Source organism: Agelaius tricolor, unplaced genomic scaffold (genome assembly GCF_023055355.1).
Source record: "Agelaius tricolor isolate 1412-34295 unplaced genomic scaffold, bAgeTri1.0.p SCAF_10, whole genome shotgun sequence".
Classification (NCBI taxonomy): domain Eukaryota; kingdom Metazoa; phylum Chordata; class Aves; order Passeriformes; family Icteridae; genus Agelaius; species Agelaius tricolor.
Window position 1 is genome coordinate 23,057,996 of NW_027269270.1, and position 23,524 is coordinate 23,081,519.

The 23,524-nt window shown below is 42.8% G+C and overlaps 1 protein-coding gene across 1 annotated transcript in view; it reads right to left on the minus strand.

Annotated features, from left to right (window-relative positions):
* The window catches only part of CNTNAP5 (contactin associated protein family member 5), a 410,986-nt gene that overhangs the window by 269,944 nt on the left and 117,518 nt on the right, over positions 1 to 23,524 (minus strand). Inside the window, exon 2 of the mRNA XM_071435220.1 lies at positions 936 to 1,451. Within this exon, the coding sequence (XP_071291321.1) occupies positions 936 to 1,014 (79 nt within the window). The 5' untranslated portion in view covers positions 1,015 to 1,451. The remainder of the gene's footprint in view (positions 1 to 935; positions 1,452 to 23,524) is intronic.

Consider the following 23,524-nt stretch of genomic DNA (forward strand, 5'->3'; position numbering starts at 1 on the left):
CTGCCCGCGGGGCTCGGCCGGGGCAGCGCCGCCGGCGGGGCAACAGCGCCCTCTCGCGGCCACCGCGCTCCGCCCGACGGGCCGCGGGAGAGGCCGCACCGAGCCCGCCCCAGCCCCGCCGGCAGCCCGGGGAGCAGCCCGGGGAGCATCGCCGCCTGCTCTGGGCTCCGGGACTCCCGCACCGCCGGCACCCGGCTGCACCGGGTTCGCCCAAGCGCGCCCGTGGAGCCGCCGCCGCTGCCAGCCCGCCGGCCAGGGATGCTCCTGCCTGCGGGGACCGACCCCGCAGGGCCGGCGGAGATACGTGGCGAACTTACGAGTGGATCTCCCGGGGGAAAAAAAAAAAAAGAGCGAACGGCGATTTCCCAGCTGGGAAATGCTGGGGCAGCAGGGAGGGCGAGTACCACGCCCCGGGACACAGCCGCGCCCGTGGGAAGCGCCCAGGGAACCGACGGTACCGCCGAGCCAGGAGAAGACGCTCAATGCCACCGGCGCTGCTCCGCCAGGCTGCGCCCGCAAAATCGTGGCATCCCCCGGCCCTTACGGGAAGGACCGACCGTCCCTAGCAGGCAGAGGGGCCACCCCGGCCCCGTCCCGGCCGGTGGCCCGCAGCCGAGGCAGGGCGACAGCGGTCACTGCCCGCAAAAAGATGCAGCCAGCGGAAAGAAAACAAACCGTGCGGAAAACGCCGAGAGGCTCCTCGCAGGCTCCAGCGTCTCCCGCTCACTCCCACATCCACACCGGCAGGACGGTGGAGAGCAGTTCCTCCACCTGGCCTCAACTTTGCATTTCTAAGCTCCATTAGCAAAGCGGAGCCGAGCTAAGTTTCTCAGAGGTCATGGCGCAATAACCCCGTTTTTCCGGGAGTTACTCCCCATCTCTTCCTCCCGCCCCCGACCCAAGCCCAGGCAACTCCTTGCACTCCTGTTACTCACAATTTGTTGCAGTTAATCCCAGATGCCATAAAGTGAAGAAGAGCAGCAGAGTGAAGCCCCCGAGGGCTCGGGAATCCATCTTCAGCCCCGGAGGGGGAAGCCAGCCGCCCGTCTGTCTCCCCTGGTCCCGGTCTCCGAGCGCCTCTCAGCCTCTGTGCGCTCGCTCTGCCTCCGCTCATTTACTCCATACAGCATCCAAGCACTCCGGGTGAAGGGAAGCCGGGGCCGGCCGGGGGACTCTTCGCAGCCCTTGGAGGAGCCGCTCCGGACGCCGGCGGCAGTGCCCGAGCCGAGCCCGCTGCCCCGACTGCCGCCGCGGCGATTCACCTTGCGAGCAGCGGCTGGGTGGGAAGCACCAGCCGCTCGCTGGGCACCTCCTTATAGGCGAGAGCCGCGCTGCACTCCACCTCCTCCCAGCCCCCTGGAAGTTGCTCCTCCTCGCCTTCCAGGGAGGATCCTTACTGCAATCTTTACGCGTTGTTGATAAGCATCAGAGTCACGGAGTAAATCAGATGCCTAGAGAAAAAAAAATAAATTAAAGTCTTCCTTTTCTCTTTTTTTTTCCCCTTTAGGTAGCACTGTAGCTGGAACATTTTAAAGATCCCCGGCTCAGATGTTTGTTTGCTTATGAATACATATGTTATATACACATACATAAAATATACATTATATCCTGCCATGTACAGAGCCGACAGAGCCCGACGAGCCCCAGCCCCGCTGCCGAGGCTCAGCCTCACGTCCAGGGAGGGGGATGAGCCTCGGGCGGGACTGATGCTCTATCCGCTCTTCTGTCAAGCCTGGTCCAGAGCTTCCCTGCCTGGCCCTCCCCGAAGGCGATCAGAGGGGGACCCAGGGCTTCCAGAAGAGACACGGGGAGCTCTCGTTAGCGCCCCCGGCCTCAAGAGGAACGCGGCCGCCGGGACAGCGGACCCGGACCCGCACCCATGGTCTGTGCCCCCCTCCCGGCTGGTGAGGGTGATGCTTGCAAAAATCAGATTTCCTGACTGATTGATTACCCGACTGCTCAGCAGCTGAACGGGCCGGGATTATCTTCCCGAGGGGTGTACAGGAAACTAGAGCAGAACATGCATCCTGCCCTCCCCTGGCAGGGTGCGCCAGGAGCGCTCGGAGCCGGGCCCGCTCCGCCCGCAGCCGCACGGAGGGGAAGGCGCACCTGAGCCCAGGGCCTCGGCTTAATCACTGCCGAGCTCTAACCTTGCTGCTTTGCTGCGGCGTCACCCCGCATCAATAGAGTGCTGCATCAAAGTCAGGCCAAAATTGCATTAGCGATTCCGCTGTAATCTGCAAGGAGAGTGTGTTTGGGTCGTCTTTGGGGGTGGGGAGGGGGAAGCCGCTAGTGCTCGAAAGCCGCTGGTGCTCAGCTATAATCCCTCACAGTGGCAAGGAATAATCAGAAGAAATAGACTGTTCTCCAAAGCCATCCCGACCTGCCAACGGAGAGAAGAAGTTTAAATTGCTGGCATGCTGTAAACCTCATTTTAAAAAGCAAGGAGGGTGGAGAAAAGACATTGTGCTCAGCTATTAGGCACTAACTATACCAGAGAGGTGTCAGGAGGACATCTTTCTTATCTTTAAAGGGGTAGCCAGCTTGGAAAGCAGAAGTCCCCATTTAAAAATTGACTTAATTATTTTAGTTTCTGTTGTTACAAGTGACACAAGGTTAAACAGGAAGGATAGCTGCCTAGCACCAAGGCTTTCAGTCAAAGTCAACAAAGGATCTAGTCAGACAAAACTAAGACTTAGGAAGAACTTAAACGCTTAATGAGCTCTACAAGTCTTTAATTTTTGACTTCAAACACATCTGAACACACCAAGGTTTCATCTTTGCTCATGCAAAGACCTGACCCAGTTGCTCTGCCCTTGTGTCTGAGCAGAATGAGATTTTGGAAATTAGGGGTGGCAGTCAGAACAAGGCTAAGTCATCACATGAAGTGTAGGCTTTCCCTTACCCAGGTCCTGGTGGAGGTACTGAACTGATCACCCAGGAGAGCTCTGTGCAAGGGCACAGACACCCTGGCGTCTGAGCTGGCCCAATTTTGAAGGCAGTGAGCTCTGCTCATTTCCCTTAGTGGATGGGGTGAGAAAGGGTCTCACACCTATTCCTGTTTTCTGATCCTAGTCAGAAACATCTCATCTTCTCCATACCAATCATAATTGGTGACTGGCCCAGGAAGTAAGTATTGCTGGAAAGGCCAGGAGGTTGGAGTACTAAGAAAATTATGCTATTAACTTGACTTTTTCAGGTGAGTGATCAAATTTTAGAAGTGCTATCAGTGCTTCCAGAGCTACCACTTGAGTAAAGCTGAGCAGTAGAATACATCACAAATCCTAAGCCAAAGTGGGGTTTTCTCTGGAGACACAAGTCTTTGACACACTCACAACCTTGCAGCTATGTATTCTGAAATTAGCGGCATTCAAAGAAGGAAATTAAAAATGGGGAGGGGTGTTTCATGCTTTCCTTTTAAAAAATAATTAAAAATTAAATTGACTGAGTTTAAAATATTTTCAGTGTCTCTTTAAACTCTCTGGCACATTGGTACACTTTTTAACTGACTCACAGAACTAATTAGTGGCTTGTTTATAGGAAAACAGATGTGGAAATGAATTATGCAGGCTAATTAAAAGCTATCAGTAAATATGAGCCCCATCCTACAATGCATCCCAGTGGTCACCAATATGGATCTGACTGCAGAATCTGGACCCCAGTTATAATATTGGTTTTCAAATCACCCTTGTGAGACACACCTCTTCCATAATCTCCTTTGTATCATAAATGCCAGACATTGCCTTAAGATTTGTGAATGTTTGGGTGCAGGAGCACTACAACTGAGAAGTTATGACCAGACTGGAGGGCTATGCAGCTGTTTGTTGCAGGAAATTATGTAAATAATGTCATGTTTAAGGGCTTTTTGCCAGCAAGATTTTTATTAGAGTAAATTTATTAATTGCTGTTAAAGATGTTCAGACAAAAACTGTGGCTCATCATCAATTACAGATCTGAGTACCCTGGATTTTGGGAAAACTCAGTTGTTTATTTAGTTTTAGAGTACCTGGACATTATTCAAAATCACAGTGATGGCTGCCACTGAAGGTGTTTCAAATGTGGCTATGAGTGGAGGCTCTATTACACCTATAGTTATTAGTCCTCTCTAACTCACCAGTTTTTAACTCCTTTATAACACTTGCATTCACTGTGGCACATCTTCTTCTCCTCAATGAAAACAAAACTGACCTTAACAGTGAAGACCCTGATTTCTTTCCTTTCTGTGTCTGCCTCTTCTTTGATAAAATTCATTTATACCCTTTTGCCAGTCCCTTGATGTTCACTCCCTGTTTGTTAAACAAGTGGAACACACCAATACCTCCTCTTGTTCACGTGGCAGGAGGAGAAATATCCAAATGTCTGGCATGTGTTCAGAATCTGCAGTCACGGTGATCATAATTTTGGGGACAATGCCAATCATCATTAGTCATCTGGGGCTGTACTGGAATAGCTGTGTGAGTTCTTGGTGAGAAAACCTAACATGGGAAAAGAAATCAGGTCCTTACTCTGTGCACCCCAAAGGCAGCTGGGTGCCCCTGTTAATGCTGCCCAGGACACAGGCAGTGCATGCCCTGCGTGATGGGAAGAGCAAGACCAGCAGCATTGCACCAATAGCTGGTCCCATCACAGCCTCACTGGCTTTACAAGGCAAGCCACAAATTGCTGAAATTGAGCATTTAAGTTTTTTAGCCTCAGTGTCCTCAAGTCTATTCTGCCAGTCTGGAGCCTTGTTATTTGAGCTGAAGGAACTATTTGTGGGAATTAATGAATAGGAAAGCAAAGGAAGGACATGGACACATAAGGAAGAGCAGGAAAAGCTGGCTACCACTAGGGAAGTTAGGGAATGTATTTTTGAGTTTTGAAGGAAAAAGCTTTTTTATTTAAATGTTATCTGAGGAGGTAAGTTTATCTGTGATCAGATAAACTTGTTTTCTTTCCTAGAGTCAGTAAACAGCATTAGTACTGCTACAACCCATGTTGAGTTTGCCACTAGAAGCAATAGCAGTTTAGCCCATGAATACAAACAATCCAGCTGTTTGGATAATTGCAGCTGGAAGCTTTATCTCTGACCCCAGACTGTACAGAATGAAAGAATAGCATTACATATATGAAAACTTATTTGTACATGGCTTTGGGATCACATATTGCAGTTTCCTGTTGATAATAAGAATTTATCTGAAGAATATGTTTCCCATCAAAAAACCTAAAGGTCACATAAAAAAAAACCCTGAAGGTCATTTATTTCTTTTTCCCTTCGAGTATTCTCCTATAAATAGAAAGGACTCATTCATTAAAGAGAATATGTGGGAAGCTTTCATAAAACACACCGACCCTGACCAGGTGAGTGCAACAGCAGGCTGCTCATTATCCTTGGATAGATCCACAGCATACCTAAGTCTGGAGGATAGGAAAACGTAATGATCTGCTGGGATAATCTGATGGCCAGTAGCATTTTTGAAATGCATGCTGAGATTAGGTAAAAGAAATCAGATGCCAAGCTGTGCAGCGATTATTGGAAGACAAAGAACTGAAATCACCACTTCCTCCCCCTCACCTTCCCCCCCATTATTTTACCACTGTCTGCTGGTATTATTGCTTTCATTACATTATCTTGTCTGCCTATGAAGACACTTGTGTCAATCATGGCCAGATACAGCTACCGGTCTTAAAAGATCAATAACCTGAGTAAATAATAGTACAAATGACTATGGCTACAAATTACCTAGGGACTGAAATAGGCCTTATTTGGGACACACTCCTCCCTGGTGTGATTCCAGGGACATTGTGCTTTGCAGTGCTGGAAGGAGTCACAGAGGGCACAGCCATGGTCTGCTGTCTGTGCTGGTTCCCTGCTAAACACAGTGGTCAGCTCTAGCTGGGCCAGTCACCATTGTCTCCCTGAGCAATACTGCTTTTTTACTGAAATGCAGCAAAATCCTGGCGCAGTTATTGTCCCAGAGTCAGCTTTCCACCAGTGTCCAGTGAAGAGTTGGACTTCATGAGGTGTTGGCATAACTGCAAACCCCATTCCTGTGGTCTCATCAACCACCAATCAGCCCTGATGAGAGAACTCCTACACAAACTAACACAATTTTTCCCCCTTGTTCTGAAGCCATACAAATTAGAATGAAAAAACCCATTAAAAGTCCCTGGACAGTTAGGTGTCACAGGATGGATGTAGTCCTTGGAGTACAGCTGGCTAGCTAATGGGAACACAGTTAAGGAATAAGGTGTATAAGTCTCCTAGCTGAGGTCAAAGCCCAGCATCTGTCTCACAATACTTATAAACTTCAAGGCAAAGAAGACCAAAAGAAATTACAGAAGCTGGGGAAGCATTTAGCAAAAATCTGTGTTTGATAGGCACCCCAGTTCAGACTACAGAGTTGGAAGGGAGGAATGTTTTCTGTATGAATACCTTTTTCCATACATAAAGAAGACAGCTTGTCACTCATTGGTGGCTATCAAGTCTCCATTTTGCAGAGATTCAGTCATTCAGTCATGGAATTACAGTGTCTGCCATGTCACCAATGTGAGTAATGACATATAATGAATAGACACTGCGATAGATTTTCAGAAGCAATTAGCAATTCTGCATGAACAACCAAGGTATCCCTTAAGGGGAATTTTTTTTTCAGAATGATTTGGGCCTTTACCTGCTCAGTTCTATGATCTGCCTGTTCAAAAAAAGACAGCTAAAAGGAGAGGCATCCAAAATCATTAGCCTCCATTGAACATTTGCACCTCAGTCTACCACTAATCCATAGCCTCATGCTCTAGGAGAGAAACAGTCACCTGGGCCTATATACATAACAAACAACTTTGAATGTCTCCATGATTTTACTGACAAAGTTTGCAAGGAATGAAAAAGAGAGCTAATTTCATCAAATAAATCACTTGTGACAAATGGCTCATCCAGTGCTTGCACTCAGAAAATTATTATTAGCAACAGCTGGGCTGGGTATGACAACCTATATTCAGACATTCTCTTTACTTTTCTGCCTGTCCTTCACTAATCTCTCATTGTGGATGGAGGTCAGAGAGGAGTGAAAAGAGGAAAGTTGTGTGGAAGCTAATGCAATCATTAGGTCATTTTTAACCTTGCTGCAATTATCATACAGAAGGAGTCAACTGAGAATAATGAAAGACAAGATGGTAATTTAGTCTCCCTTGAAAAAGAGGAAGAAATGAATACACCTTGTCTCAAAAGCCATCAGGATTTCTAAATTCAATCCTGTGGGAATGAGCAGCTCCTGAGCACTCCTGTGTTGCTCCCTTCTCAGCATAGGCACAGCATATTCAGAATCTTGGGCCCATGTTTTTGCAGATACCTGCCCTTCTAAAGGATGATGCTGTAATTTCTTTGATGCAGACATTAAAGGACATGGAACAGAAAACGAAATTAATAGAGGTTCTTTAGTCACAGTATCACTGACCTGCTTCTAGACAAACTACTTGCCGAGGGCTGAGCTGAAAGCTAATTTGGCCTAAACTATGAAAATTCCCATTTATTAATGTTGTGTATGTGTGCTTGTATATCTGTATATACACATGCATATGTACACATATATTTGTACAAGTATGTACAGACACACGGAAATCTGTGTAAGACATGAAATCAAACAAGGCAAACTCACCCCTCACTAGGAGATCCATTTATTTCCTACCTACTGACTAAAAATGTTTATTTCCTCTAGGAAGTGAATGCATTTGCATCAAAACTAAACAGTTCCATGTAGACCTACCACTGTCTTTTCAAAGCAAAGTGATTTTAACTCACTGTGAGAGAGAGATGATTATACAGTAATGTGTAGGCCTGAGTCAGACACGCTCATCTTACTTCTGACTGCAGCCAGCTTGAGGTATAAGCAGCCTCTGCTTTCTGCCAGTCTGGATTGCAGATTGCACTGGAGATAATGAATCCCTCCTACTCACTAAAGATCTGCTGACAACATGAGAATATTAACATATTGTAACTAACTGCAAGGGTGGATATTCAGGGGTTTTCTAGCAATCAATGTATTTTGTTTTAGTTATCACAAAAAGAATAAGTGATTTGAGCAACCACTATCAAAACTAAGCCATAATTAGAAGTCCTACTTAATTTTTTTCTGACTCTCAGGGTCTGTTTTTTGCTTGTTATAAGGGCAGTTATATTGGATGGTGTTATAAATTCCAGGGTAAGGAAGAAAATCAAACTCACCACTGAGATTTTTTATGCTAGGGATTTAAACTAGAGCAAACAAGTCCCACCATGTTCCCATTAAGGAGGAGGAATCCCAGGAGGCCAAACTTCTGTGCACTTACGAGTTGTGTGTTGAATTAGTTGAGGTTCAGCCAGAAAATGTGCAAGATTTCAGATTTCACTGAGCCTGCATGAAGGGAACTTTCTTGGTTGTGTGCAGGGCTGAAGACCAAGGGGTGAAGTGCAGTAAACTGTGCCCTGGAGTTCAGCTAAACCCCTGACTTTAACCTGTCACCCACACAGTGTGAATATGAGCCAAGTTTGAGACTGGATTCAGACTCACTTCCAAGGGTTGCAGAGATGTATCCAGGGTCAAAAGGCAGGATGAAGCCACAGAAAGAGTGTGGCAAAGCTATCCCAGGTTCTCTTTGTTTTCTTAATTGGATTCATTGCCGATGAATCAAATTCATTCATTCATCCCATATTATCTCTCCAGAGTGAAAATCAGTTTCATAACTGTAACAACTCAAGAGAATTATAACCATCAGTGGCAACAGCATACAACTCTAATCCTATCTGAATAGGCAGCAAAATGCAGCAGAGACATTTGACTTTGTTTCTCCATCTTAGGGGTTAAGATGATCATTGCAGGCAGATCCAGGCAGCAGAGAATCTCAACAGTGACAGGAAGGTCACAAGCATGCAGCTGTGCTCTGTAAAAACCTTTAGCATTGCCTAATATGAAGAATCAAACGTGGAAATGAGGAGTATGTATTGACATCTACGTGTGTTAGTAGCACTTATGTAATTGAATTTATTATAAGCAACTTAATTCCCAGAGGGCAATTATAACAGATGGATAAACAAGATGCAATATATTGTTCACTTTATGACAATGATCACATAATTCCATCTTCAATGCTTTTACTATTTGCATGAAACACTGATTAATAAAGCTTTGAAAGGCTGTCAGACAAAGATATATGAATGTGTGATATGAGTGAAATTACTCCCTAGTATAAAATCTAGGGAAGTCGTATCAGGGATGAACATGATCTATTCTGTCCACCAGGTTCTCCTTGACAAAGGCTGAGCAGTGACTACAACCAGCTATAATCATTATCCTCCACTTTAATTCTTTTTTAATCCACTTTTTTGTCCATTTACATCATGAGCCTTTGAGGAACAGCCACCTTCCTCCCTATCCATGTCAACACATGCTGTAGTTCTGACCCCACTGTGAAGGTTGCAGAATCACAGTATTACCATAGGTCAAGAATTACACAAACAATTAGCACTGCCAGCACAGCAGTGAGCAAAAGTCACAATATCAAAAAAGGAAATAATCACCAAGAGCTTAGAAGGATGAAGGGTTAATTCATTTACCACAAACCCATGTCACTGGAGATGCATTCTGTGGATTAACATTACTGATACATCCATTTTGTTAAGTGGATACAGTTGTCTGCTGACACTGCTTCACTTGAGATCATTGTATTATTGAGGTATCTCACAAAAAACTGATACCAATTCCCATTAGGAATTTTAACAAAACTACAACACAGCTTTTAAGATTTTGAGTATTTTGAAATTAAAGAATGGACCTTGTAACAATCATTTTGGTTCTGAATTAGAAAATGTGTTTTTTAATAATTGTATTATTGGTTAGTTTCAGAAGAAAAAGGGATGCTTAAAGAATGATCAGATACCTGGCTATACCTAGGTGAAATCTTTCTTGTTCTTTATCACCTCAAAGATGATTGAAATGAAAGGTCAAGGTCGAAGTTAAATCTGTGATTTTGAGGCTGTTACGTGATATCCCATGACTAATTTATGCTTCTGGTACCTAAGATTTCTTTTTTTTCTGAGAATTGTTTAATTCCCAAATCTGCTGAATATGCCCTATTGCCCTTGGGAATTTCTATTTTGAAAACTACTGCTTAAACTTTCTGGGTTGAGCATCCCCTAATGGAACTGTATGTAGCTCCACCTAATTTTAATGCTCACTTACATCAGCTGGATGTCATATAGTGCTAAAATGAAATGCAGTACCCAAATTCTATAGGTTTTATATAAGGTTTTATATAATTTTAAGCTACCTGGAGAAATTGGGAGTGTTTAGCTCCGGGAACTTTGTGTTACCTTGTCTTACACTGATACAAGGGAAGATAACATCAAATGAAGGGGACATGGAGCAAAATGAAGAGGACATGGAGCAAATGGATTTATTTTTAAGTCTGTGCTAATCTTCACAGGGCGGTTTTTTGTTTGTTTGTTTTGAGTTTTTTTGTTTTGTTTTTTTTCTCTTTCATAAGCTCTTCCTAAAGTGTAGATGATATGTTATTTACTGGGAATAATCCTGTTAGGAGGATAGTGTTGTATGCATCCATCTCTCCATAGATCACTTGCTGCAGGGACACCAATATTTGAAATCAAAGAGTGATATCTCGCTATCTAGCCCTAAGGAGAACTCCAATTTATTGCATTCCATAATCTGTATGTGTGATGTCAAATCATGAAGCATAAACTGTAAAGCAGAGGTGAGAAAGACGCTTAGAAAAATCAAAGTTTTGTCTTTTTGATAGCAAGAGATTTAGGGTGAGAGGGCATCATACAACATTCTCATTAAGCTCTCTGCTGTTTGGTTTTCAGTCTGCTGAAAGACTAAGCTACATGCTTTCTTTCTCTATCAAATACTTTTCTGAAGATAAACAGTTGTTTTAATGGAACAGGAGATTGCATAATCATTGTGAAGTCCTTGAGCTTTCTGCTGGCTGCAGATTTCTCTGTTCAAGTCCAGATGAGTTATACAATGTAAAAATGCATTTGGTAAGTTTTTCATTGACATTACCAGGAAGGTGTAATGACTGTCGCTCTGGTGTCAGCGGGAGGTGCTGTCAAGAAGGGTAAGGAAAAAAAACCCTTAAAACCCCCTGCAGACAATCAAGAAGAAATCTTGTACTCTTGAGTAATTACAATTCTCAAGGAAAAAAATAGACTTGGATAAACCTGGAGGCACCTTTATATTTTGCCTTTTGAAACCTTCCATCTCCCTGACATTACGCTTTGCTGTTCTGTCATTTCTGTCATTGTGTCATGCTGGGATAGTTCTTTTTTCAGGGGGGAGGGAATACATTTGGTCCAAACACCCCACTGTGCCAATATTTAAAACAAAGTCTTTGTTGAGACTTTTTAAAGAAGTCTTTTAATGAACAAACAGATATATTCTTTGTCTGTTGGAAGAGAAGCTGCAATTATCAGGGGAATTTAATTTCAAATGGCAAGTACATTTTTCATGTGGGTGGTGAGGTAGGAAGGCATCTCAGTGGTAGGTTACAGTCATGTTTGTTATGTACTTTGAATGTTACTTTTCTGCTTTCAGCATGGTGCTTTTTTTTTCTGAGGTGCACAGGAAGCCTGGAGCAGTAAAGAGCCTCCCTTCCATGCCATTTTCCCACTTGTAAAGAAATTATGACTGAAATTGCAGTTGTGAAGGTATGCAGTCACAGAAATTGCATCCCAGGGAGGGGTCATGTCTTTCTGAAAGTTATTGCTGTCCCTTTGTCTAGACAGAAAATGGCTGAACAACTCTCTTGAGTTACTCCATTCCTTCTGGTTCCTTCCTGTGTGGATAGTTTTCTCTGCTCTCTTTCTCATTCTCTTTCTTTTCACCACTCCATCCACATCCTTTTTCTTTTCAAAGGTAGTTCATGGACTAGTCAGTCCATGTGCCATCAAATTATACTCTTCCTTATGTCCTTTTTGGATCTCAAAACCATCAATGGTGTGGTTTGGTTTTGCTTTGTTTTGGTTTGTTGGTTTTGTTGGGTTTTCTTCACATTTGAAATTGATGTTGCCTTTAATTGCTTCTTCTTCCCTGAAAGTCCATTGTACTGTCTGCATTGTTTCTATCTCTGCTTGCTGACTCTTCCATTAGTGCTCCTCGAGGCTTAGAGAGCTCCAGTGAGAGCTCTGCTATCTTTAGCTTTGCTTCCTGTTCTCCAGTTTGGGAGAAACACTTTTATCCCACTAGCAGCAATTTCCCTATTCACTCTTTTTCATTGCTTTGCATGTTGCTCTGTTATTTCTATCTTTACAAACCTATCTGCACCTGTCACTGTCTGCCCTTGATTTAAAAAATGGAGGGCATACATATCTTGCTGTATGGAGGAAATGTTGCTGATATAAAGCTGGAGGGCTAAAGCCAATGGCTAAAATGCTCAAACTTTTCTATGCAAAATTTTCCTACAACCTCGTCTTCTTGATTTATGGCTGTTTTATGACAGTGAAGCAACCACAGATTAGATTCATCTGGCCTAGTGCTTCCATCTTTCATCTCTGTATGTGTTGAAATGTATTTGCTATTTGCTGTGCATATTTGCTATCGCTCCTTTGTATTTGATGAAGTGTTTTTGCCATCTTGCAGAGGCTCTTTGGGTGGGACTCAGCAGTGTCAGTACAGGCATAAAGTGTGATTTTACCCATTGTGGGGTTTCCTGTTTGGCCACCAGGAAAATCTCTCCAGAAGGGGGTGAGGCTGTCCCAGGGTGTGTGCTCCATGCAGATGGCTCATACTGCTGCAGGATGCTTTACCCTTCTGCAACTGAGTATTAAATGGCTGTCACTGACAACACAGCACCTCTCATCTTATCTTGCCATCTTAAGCTTCCTCTGGCAGCTTCTCAGGAAGTCAGAGGAGTCACACTTGTGTGGAATCCAAAGGGACAGACAAATTGTAGCAAATGAGAGACAAACCCACACTACAGAGCAATATTTTCCTAGTGTTAATACCTCTGAGTGAAAATGCAGATTCAGGCATAGTAATGAAAGAGAAAAACAGAAAAAGGTAAAATAGAAGTAAAATAAAGTAAAACATTACATGTAGCCTTATCAGAAAGCCCTGTTAAACATAGCATTCATAGAGGTCAGACTGGACTACCAAATCCCTCTCTATGGCTTTTGTTAGCTTAACCCTCACCTTGAGAATTCTGTGCTCTGCAGGTCTTCTGCATAATTTTCTACTGGAAACTTTTTTACCCCCCTTTTCTCTTAAATTTTTTTCCTGAATCTGTTTATAGTCTGTTTTGGAGTAGCATTGGTGTGTGCATTGAGACTGGCATACATGTGTTTATTACTACAGGGGTAAAATTATTTTCACAGCACCTCTTTCAAAGATCTGAGACCCACTGTAATTCTACTGAATTAAACTCATTAGTATGAGGTGTTTGCCCATATTTATGTCATAAAAGAAAACCTTAAACATTATTGCTGGATAGAATGTGAAATACATCTCATTTTTACCATATATATCCTCCTTCCTTTATGGACTTCATATCCCACATGGAAAAGTCAAGACAGAAATTTCCACCTATTATTTCTTAAAAATAAACCACCAACAAAATTCTCTATAATTACAGGGGGTCTCTAAATGTTAGAGGTAATACTGAAACGTTGACAGGTGTCTAACTTCTACTGGTGAGGAATGAGCAATTTAGTTAGGATGAGATAATCGTGCATTTCCAGTGGAAAGCAACGCTCTCCATCCTGGATAAAAATGATTATTTTAATAAGGCTTGAAATCATAGGCATGATACTGTGATAGTACATAGGATGAACCCATATGCAAAACCAAAAACCCTAAATGGAGCTTGAGCAGGGATTCTCTAATGGATTAGTTAAGATTATAACAATAGTCTGTTAGCCATGGAAATAAGATTTATGATTTTGCATAAAACAATTATTTGCAATCTGGGGGGAAAAAAACTAAAAAAGCCCAAAGGCATTTTCTCCTCATATCTTTTTCTGTCTTTTAAAAACATTTTGCTTTTTAATATTTAAAATGTCTTTTCACACTTTATTGGTTTTTTTTCTGTTATCAAGGATGATACACAACTCAATTCTACTACTACTTACAGGCTTCAGGATTTATCTCAGGCTATCATGTTAATACTGCAGGGGAGTCTATTTTTCTTAGGGTGCAGGCTGGGGTTGCTGGTGATGTCCTTGTTGCATTTAATCAGCAACATTAGACAGAAACTACCCCAGGAAGAGGCTCATTACAAAGCAGTACCTGTGGAGAGCCACAGCTCTCCTGGTAGCCAGCTTGGTGAAGGCTGTATCCACTTCTTCACTTTCTGTCTCTGTCTCTAATTGTCTCCTCACACTCTCTGTTCTTTGTAAGCTGAAAGGTCTTTTGGGAGACGCTGGCCAAGAGGCACAAGGCTGTGCTTGGCACAACAGGACACAGATCTTGGCTGGAGCTTTTTGGCAAGGCAGTGATCCTGATACTGCACTGACAATACAGGTTTCACACAGAAAGATCAATAGGGATGAGGCATAAGTTCTTTAAAGCCTCCTCTCTTCTATGATTAGTAGGGAACAATTCATTTATAGTCCATCATCCTCGTAAGAGTTTTGTGAGAATTAATTATATAATGCTGGCACAGTGCTTTGAAGATGCAGAGGCAGATCCCTGGCTGTGTAGCAGTTCAGATAGCACAAACTACCCTAACACAACAAAAGCAAAAAAATCATCTACTGCTTTTCTTGGCTACTGGACAGCACTTGTGGAGGTTATTTCCTAGCCTGGCTGTGAGGATGAGAAGTCTCCTGCCTCTCTCTAGGCTCACAACTCCTCAGGGATGGGCTCAAGACAGCTCTTGGCAGAAAGGAGCCTGAGGATACTCAGTGATTCCAAAAGTTCTCCTTCATGTGATCTGGATACAGCAGGGCATTAGAGAAAAGCACAAAGCAGCAGCATTTTATGTACCAGATCTCACCTTGCTCAAACCTTCTGTGTATGGAGCCTTAATTATTGTAATTCTCTGTCTCCATGTCATGTTGCCATTTGTCACAGTGTTGAAAATAAGTGTGAACAAAGGTGAAAATAACTACATAAAGCAAAGCCTAAGTGAAAGAATGGATAAGAGGGAGGAGTCAGCAGCCTTTTTTAAAATAATGTATTCTTCTCTTATTAAGGAAAAAAAACTGAGGAATTCTTGGTTTGTTTGGTTTGTTGTTTTTTATTTTTTTTTGACTCATAGAATTGTTAAGGCTGGAAAAGACCTTTAAGGTCACTGAGTCCAGCTGTTAACCCAGTACACCAAGCCCACCACTAAACCATATATCACCAAGTGCCACATCTCCACCTCTTCTAAATACCTCCAGGGATGGTGACTCAACCACTTCCCTGGGCACTCTATTCCAATGCTTAAGAACAGTTTCAGTGAAGCAATTTTTCCTGGCATCCAATCTAAACCTCCCCTGGTGCAACTTAAAACCATTTCCTCTTGTTCTATCATTTGTTACTTGAGAGAAGAGACCAACATCCACCTCAGTGCAGTTTCCTTTCAGGTGGTTGTAGAGAGAGATAAGATCTCCCTGAGCCTCATTTTCTTCAGGCTAAATAATCCCACTTCCCTCAGCTGCTCCTCAAAGGACTTATAACAAACTTTTGAAATACCAGAAGCATTTTTGAAACACAAAAGGACTGAAGAACTCGTGTTCAATCTGACCATTTAAGCTTTTTAATGAGTCTAGATGGACACCTTTCAAGGCTTGCACAGTCATAAAGTAAGGCAAATTCATGCCTTCCTGAGTGCTTTTTTTTTTTTTTTTAAATCTAAAACAAAAGCATTTCTTGGAAATAGAAGGGAGAACATTTCCTTCTACTTTAGAATAAGCCACTGGAACAACCTTCCTACAGAACTGTACTTGTGGTCTTCTGATTGTATTTGGTGCCTTTATAACAGAAGGGATTTACTGCCAACAGAAGTTATTAGTTTGCCAAAAGTCACTTCACAAAATCTATGGCTTGTATAATGGAAAGGGTCCTAGAACCTCATATGTTTTGGCTTAAATATTTATGTCCATTGATTTCTTTATAGAAAATCACACTTTGGCATCAGCATTCACCTGTTTGCATGGCAGAGCTGGAAACTGGTCTGGGTCTCTTCTACCTCTGGAAGCCTGTGCTGCAATTTTGGTGGGGTAGGCATGGAATAATCAGTTCATTCGCCATCAAATGATGGGATTCAGTGTACAAAAGTGATGGAAGTCAGGATAGAGAGATGTGATATTTTTTTCAGAAGCAGAAAGATTCTATGAAGAGTGGAAACCAACCATTCAAAACAGCATGTGAGTGCTTCAGATGCTCCAGTTTTGACCAAGCATAAAAACGTGAACAGCTACTTCACAAGCACTTCTTGTCCTCCATTGACTTCCATTAAGAATCACAGTTCTTGCAAACCTAAATAATGTATTTTTCCACGTGTGATGTGTGTATGCATATACATAGGTACAAGTTTTGTCCTCAGGGAGGGTGGCAATGTCTGATGGAGCCCTTTCTTCAGAGCACACACAGAGCACCCCCTGGCTTTCTCCTGTTTAAAACCTAAGCACTTCTAGAGAAGCTACTTCTTCACAGAAAGTTAAGAGGCTTTATTCTCAAAGAAGTGCTTTATGAAACACTAAAAAAAAAAAAAGGCAAACAAACAAAACACTTGTATGAGTAATTGTACAGAAGGTGTAAGTCTGCCAAGCAAGGCACAGAGCACTTTCACTGTGAACACAGAGTTGTCCTGGGGCTCCTAAATAAGCTGTAGTGTCAGGTCTATTCCTTTTGCATTCAGGATTCAAAACAATCTTTGCTGTTCTAGATTTCTATTTAAAATATACACAGGAGTTGCTCTAAAAATAATCAAACCAGAATATTCCTTCTGCACAAAATGTAATGAATTTTATTGCTTTCCATTTGCAGGAAAATGGAAAATTAAAAATTAATTTTTTGTATCAACACAGAAATTGGAAAGTTTTGAATTGATGATGGTAATATGGAAACTTTTGAGGATGCTTTTGCACAGAGGAGTTTGCCACTTCAAAACAATTTTCTTTCCCTCAAACTAATTTTATGAAATTTCTGAATGTTCTTTAAAAGTGAGTGTAAAGGAAGTAATGTGAGATTTTCTAACAGGAAATGCTCTGACAAGTCAATAAAAGCCTCTTAATATCTACAGAAGATACTGAAGAAGTAATGTAAGTGCAACCAGCATCTGGAGAGGAGAGGGTGGCACAAGCTAATCCTTTTTGGGGTCACAGGCCTGATGGTGCCCATGGGAGGAGTCAGCAGCAGGCAAGAACCCACAGGTCAGAGCAGCTCACTGTAGTTTCTGCCCTTGACTCCTGACAGGCACAATTTTCCAAAAAATGAGCACTTCTCATGCCACTTCTAGTTGCTATAACTGCAGATATTCAGAAACTTGGAGAAATTTCTTTGCTTTGCTTGGGGCCAGTCTCAAACCTTTTCTGATTAGAAGTATATTTGTACCTTTGTACATTTGTACAACATAACTAATTATGTTGAGCAGAGACAAGTAGTAGATGGGAGATGCAAATAATTTTGAAAGATTTTGTTTTTCTTTGCTGAAAGTTATTCCAGTAGTGGGAAAATACTGTTTTACTACCTTTTTAAACAGTTTTTTGAAATGTAACTTTAACTGGAAATACTGATTTAAAAGGAGGAAATCTATTTTAATACTGCAAAGCCAGTTGGGGAAAAAGAAGATATCCTCTCCTTTTTTATGCTGATTATTTGAGTTGGTTGCATTTTTTGTTCATAGCTATTGTAAAAACAAAATGTAAATTGCACAATTAAAGATTTGGAGCAGCCTCCTTTATCATTGCATAATTTACAGTGTGTCAGGGACATCTAATAACATCCTATTACGGATCACTTATCAGATAGTTGTTGAGTTAACTGCTATTATCTTCTTTGCCATCCCCCATAATTTGATGTGAATAGTTTCTGTTATTTGCAGGATGGTAATAATCTTCCCACCTTGTTATGAAGCCCTTTTTCTGACATTTTTCTAAGGTATCCTCTCCTATTCTCATTCTTGTCTGGTTGTGTTATCACCTGGAGGTAGCACTATATAGATTTTACTGCTTCGTGCTTGCTCTTTCCTTGCACCCCGCAATTGGCCACTGCTGTGGATATTGCTGCTCCGCTGTGATGGGGCTCCGTTCCTATCTGCAGCTGCTGCTGGTGCTCTGTGTGTTTTCTAATGCAGATTTTCCCGGGGTGGCCAAGAGCACTAAAGCTGCTGCATTAGCCCTGCCTGCCTGCAGTGGACACTGCAATTGCCTTTGACGCTCCCACCATCCCATTACTCAGGCAGGGCCGTGGCTGCCTTTAGTGCCTGTCGCTGACTAATGCTGCGGAGATGTGCCTCAGCACCGCTTGTGAGGACTCATCCCCGCTCCCCTTTCCCTCCTCACTGGCCACCAGCACAGCTGCTTGACTTGGAAAAGGCTGGGATCGCTCTACTGCCGCTCCCTGGGGCACCCAGCAGCCTCAGGGGGCTGGAGTGCTGGGGCATGGCGAGCAGTCTCCGCTCCAAGGCCAGGCAGGCTGGATCCTCGCTCCGGATCCTCGCTCCCTGCCAAGAGCAGCTGCTGCTCCTCTGCTCTCCTGAGCACCCTCCGCGGAGCCCTCAGCTCCCAGATTTGCTGGGAGGTGTCTGCAGACAGCGTTCAGGCACGTGCAGGGGAGATGGCAAGAGGCAGGAACCACAGGCTCTGTGATCACCCGCCAGTTTCCAGCTAGCTTTGTGCCTTGCAGCATTTTTCAGGGTTTGAATAATCAGGCAGAACAGCTCTGGTCAGGAACCCCAGGTGGTGAGCTCTGTTTGCTCTTAGGAAGGAAGTTTTGTGCCTGTGCGATATCTGATAGCAGTCAATGCAGGCAGAAAGTTCCAGAAAGCTGATCAGGGTCTTGAGAATTATAGTGCAAACTTCTTATTTTTTATTGTTCCCTTTCAGTTCTGATTTTTGAGCACTCATTCTCTGGTACTTCAGGACTACAGGCTTTTCAGCATACTCTGGTGCATGTTGTGTCAGTTATAATGTCCAAACATGCACCTGGTGGTTAAAGAAATCTTTAACCTTTCTGGACTTGTTTTACTAGAGAAATTTAATTTTTAATCAAATGGCCAAGCTGACTAAGCAGTGTTTTTATAGCACTTTCTCACCTATAGGCTTCAAGTTGGAATGCTTAATGCATCATTAGTACTGCTTGCTACAGCAGGTTCACCTTACAGTGTTAATTTCCCTAACTAGAAATACTCAAGACTTATGGGATAACTGTTGCCTCTTTCCCTGATAAACATGCATGAAAAAAGCTTGAGAGTATTTTGTAGTCATTCATAGCAGAATAACAGAATGTCTTGTGCTGCATATCTTTTTTTTTCCCTGTCCAGATACTAATTCAGCACTCAGCTCAAGTGACCATAAAGTACATGAACACATAAAAAGTGAAGTTTCCCTACAGGAGCAGTGAGCTGTCAGCTATCTTTCTGACTCCCTTTATTTATTTTCTGCCTTTCCCTTTTGTTAGCTCTTGTCAAATTTCTTTGGAACATTTTTCTCTGCTATTCTGCAAAAGCAGAAGAAAAGAAAATTGGGGGGAAAAAACTAGGGACTTTTAAGTTTAAAAAATAAATACAATTGGGGAGCTGTAGAAGCAGCTGTTAGTTGCACAAGCCATAATTTATTAGAATACACATGGCTGTACTCAGCAAAATTAGTGTTTGCTTGGGTTGGCATTTCAGGCAACTCATCACTTTTGAAACTAGCATATAACAAAGACATCAAGGAAAGCAAAGGAAAAGGGAGTTTTTTGGTGTATGTTTTTTTTTTTTTTCATTCTACACACTTATTCTCCTATAAATTACCCTTCTGCAAAAAAAACATGTAATTTCCTTCATTTTATGATCAGCATCATCATTCTATGAATATCACCAGCCAGTGTAGTTACCAGCAGCTCAGTCTCATGGAAGCCTGAGTTCAGGATAGGATAGGAGTGACTGTGGATGCAGGAACTTTATGAATTGGGTGAAAAAACTACACTTGTATGGCTTGACTACATTTCACTTCCCTTTTAGCAATGTGTATACCAACGGTAAAAGATCTTGATGAGAAAAACCTCCCTTGCAGGATCCCACTCCAAGGACTGTCCATTCCTCTGCTTATTATTGGGAAAAAAACAAACACATTTCAAATGCTTCAAAGTTTACAGGGAAACGAGCTGACTCCTTCATTTCAATTCAATATATCAGCTAACAAAAATAAATATGTCTCAGGGGATTCCTAACCTGCTGCTGAATCCAAGTGGACCAAAATGTGACTGTCCCTCCACTCCCTTGCAGCATTCCTTGTGACCTGGCCTGCTGCTCCTTTGAGGGTCTCTGCCAGTCCCACAAGCTGTGGCCAGGGCAGCACAGTCAGAGCTGGGAAATCTCAGGCCAGCTCTGATATTGAGAGGCTGAAAGGCCAGTGCTGTGCCAGTTCTCCCACGTGGGAAGCACGCACACAACTGAACGTGGTCATGGTTTGTTTATAGATCTGAAGTAGAAGGGGTAAATGGAGGAAGATGTTCCTGATAGAACAGAAACTGCTAAATAAGTCCAATTCAAAACACAATCTAACTTAAAAGAGGTTTTGCCCAGGTATTTGGTGTTTCCAGTAATGGAAATCCTAATTCTTTGGAGAGCCCAAATGCTTAGCAAGAGTCCCATGAGACACAGAGGAGTTCAATGATCTGGTTCAAGCCTCTGCTCAACCATAATTTTTAATGTAATCTTGGCAAAACTCTGAAGATAAAATTAAGAACTTAATTAAAGGCTGAAGGAAGTTAGGCTCCTAATTACTGCAGTACTTTTGGAAATGTTTACTCTTTGACCTTTTCTATTTTCAAAACATGCTTCAAAGTTCTTCCTTATAATATTGCTAGCATAAAGCCATTAAAAACTGTGATGCTCAGGAGAAAGAAGATAAATAGCTGTGGTATGTCAGTAGCAAAAGGCAAAAAAAAAAGCCCAAACAACTCACTGTTGTTTTATGGTTGCTACTGGGTTCCTTAACAAAATGAGACATAACAAGAGACTATGAAACAAGTAGCCCTTAAACAACCGTCAACCCTACAAATCTGGCTTTTCTTCTTGCTTTCACATTAAAAATTATTGCATATGTGAAAATTAACCCTACTTGCCCTTCAAACCACTGTTCATTATGACATTACCCATCAGTACCACACTACCACAGAAATGGTTGATTCAATAGATATTCCACAAGCAGCACTGACCCCAAATAATAAAAAATAATGGGAGGAAACAACAACTAAGATAAATTTTCTGATTAAATATTGATGTAGAAATTATTATTTGTTTCCTGACTTTCCTACATTTAGTACTTGTGAGCAGTGTCCCTCAGTCATGAAACATTAATGATCTATTTTTATAGCTTGCTTTTGTTCTTAATCTAAGTTATTTTATGAAACTACTTTTTTTTTTTTATGGTGCTGTGGATTCAGATTCTTTTTGCCTATTGAGCTACACCATTATTGTCACCTCAAGTGTAGCAAACTTTTTTAAAACTATTTTCAGAATTAAGGAGAGTTCTCTACAGATTGAGAGAAATTTGAGTTTGCCGATGTTCACAGGCCACAGAACACCCTCCAGACACATTTCATTAGGTATTGTGCTTCTGACAGAGAGGCAAATCCTGTCAGGCTCAAAGCAGGTGAAGTCCTGAATCAGTGCAGTGACAAATGCACGTGCTATCAGTCACAAGAGACCATAAGCAGCAGGGCCATCAGGGCAGGCACAGCCAGTCCCACTGTGCTCCATTCAGCTCAGCACCCACTGCCCAAGCAGGCCTTGGGACAGATACTTGAGGAAGAGTAGACAGTGTATCCTACAGAAAAGACCAAAGTTTTCTCACTGTTTCTTTCCTGATTTCATCTAATCTGCATCTCAGAACCTTCCTGAGTTCAGAGATAATATCTTAGTGTTTGACAGTCTTTGTGTAGTTTTTTTGTTCCTGTATTTGTCAAAAGTATTTTGTGGGATGCACATCCTCCTGCAGCATGAGCTGTGCACACCAATCCTGTGAAATTCTATCTGCTCTTTGTTTGGAGCACATCACTTGAGCATTTAATTAGATTTGTCCAAATTTTGTGTTTTATAAAGCAGTGAACAATCATTTGTCACTGACTTTCTGTGACCTTCTCATGATCCTGCAACCAGTGCTTGTTTTTTTGAGGCCTGAGTCCTAGTTATTTTTGTCACTCCTCAAAAGTAAGCTATACCTTACATTTGATCAGCTTTAGAGCACTTTGGACATTTCAGTTTTTCCTCAGAAAAAAGAAAAGCATGGAACTAGTGGCTATGATTTTGCACATTTCCCCCTCTTTTCTCTATCAGTTCTGTTAGTACTCATCCCAACAAAGTCCATGGGGAAATTGCACTTTAAAGTAGCTCTAGAATAACTAGTCATCAATAAAGAAATTTGGATTTCTAAGGTCTTGAAAAACTTCTATGATCTCTGTTAAGTTTCATCTTGCTTATATGCAGAAAAAAAAAAATGCAGCAGTTCAGAGCAGATCTTCTGCTGGTGCAAATTTAATGGCTCCCACAGCTGGTGTATATTGATGTAGCTCTATTGATTCACAGACTCCTACACTGATTTATATCAAGCAAGGACCTGGGCCTCTGTGTCCCAGCAGAACCCAGTGATAAACTTTGTTTTAAAACAAGTTAGGAGGGAGTAATTCTGTTGAAGCACATCCTTGTGCCAGGTACACCTTTCCAATGAGCAGTGTGTGGCTGCCGCTGGCCTCGGCAGAGCTCCCTCTGTGCCAGCAGCAGCACCGGCAGCAGCAGAAGCAGCAGGAGCTGCAGGAGCAGGAGCAGCAGAGCTGCAGGAGCGGCTGCAGCAGCAACAGGAGCAGCTGCAGCAGAGCTGCAGGAGCTGCAGCAGCGGCAGCAACAGGAGCAGCAGGAGCAGCAGCAGCAGCAGAAGCAGCAGGAGCTGCAGGAGCAGCAGCAGCAGCAGAGCTGCAGGAGCAGCAGCAGCAGAAGCAGCAGAGCTGCAGCGTGGCCACACGGTGGCCGCCGCATTTCTGAGCGCGGCTCCTCGGGAGCGCTCCAGCACAGGATCACAGAATCACAGAATAATGATGTTGGAAGAGACCTCTAAGATCATCGGGTCCAACCTATGCCCTGACACCTCAACTAGACTATAGCACCAAGTGCCATGTCCAGTCTTTTCTTAAGCACATCCAGAGATGGTGATTCTGTCACCTCCCTGGGAAGAGCATCCCAGTACTTCCATTTATCCCGCTCAGATGGGAAGGCAGTCACCGGCGACAGTGCCATTGTGCTGAAAGCTCTTGCTGTGTCCCAGCTGCCTGTGCTATGTCGTGAACACAAAAACCTGCAGGAATGGGCAGACGCCCATATGGTTTAACAGAGGGAAGCAGCCTGGAGGTTGGAATTGTGGGAACGG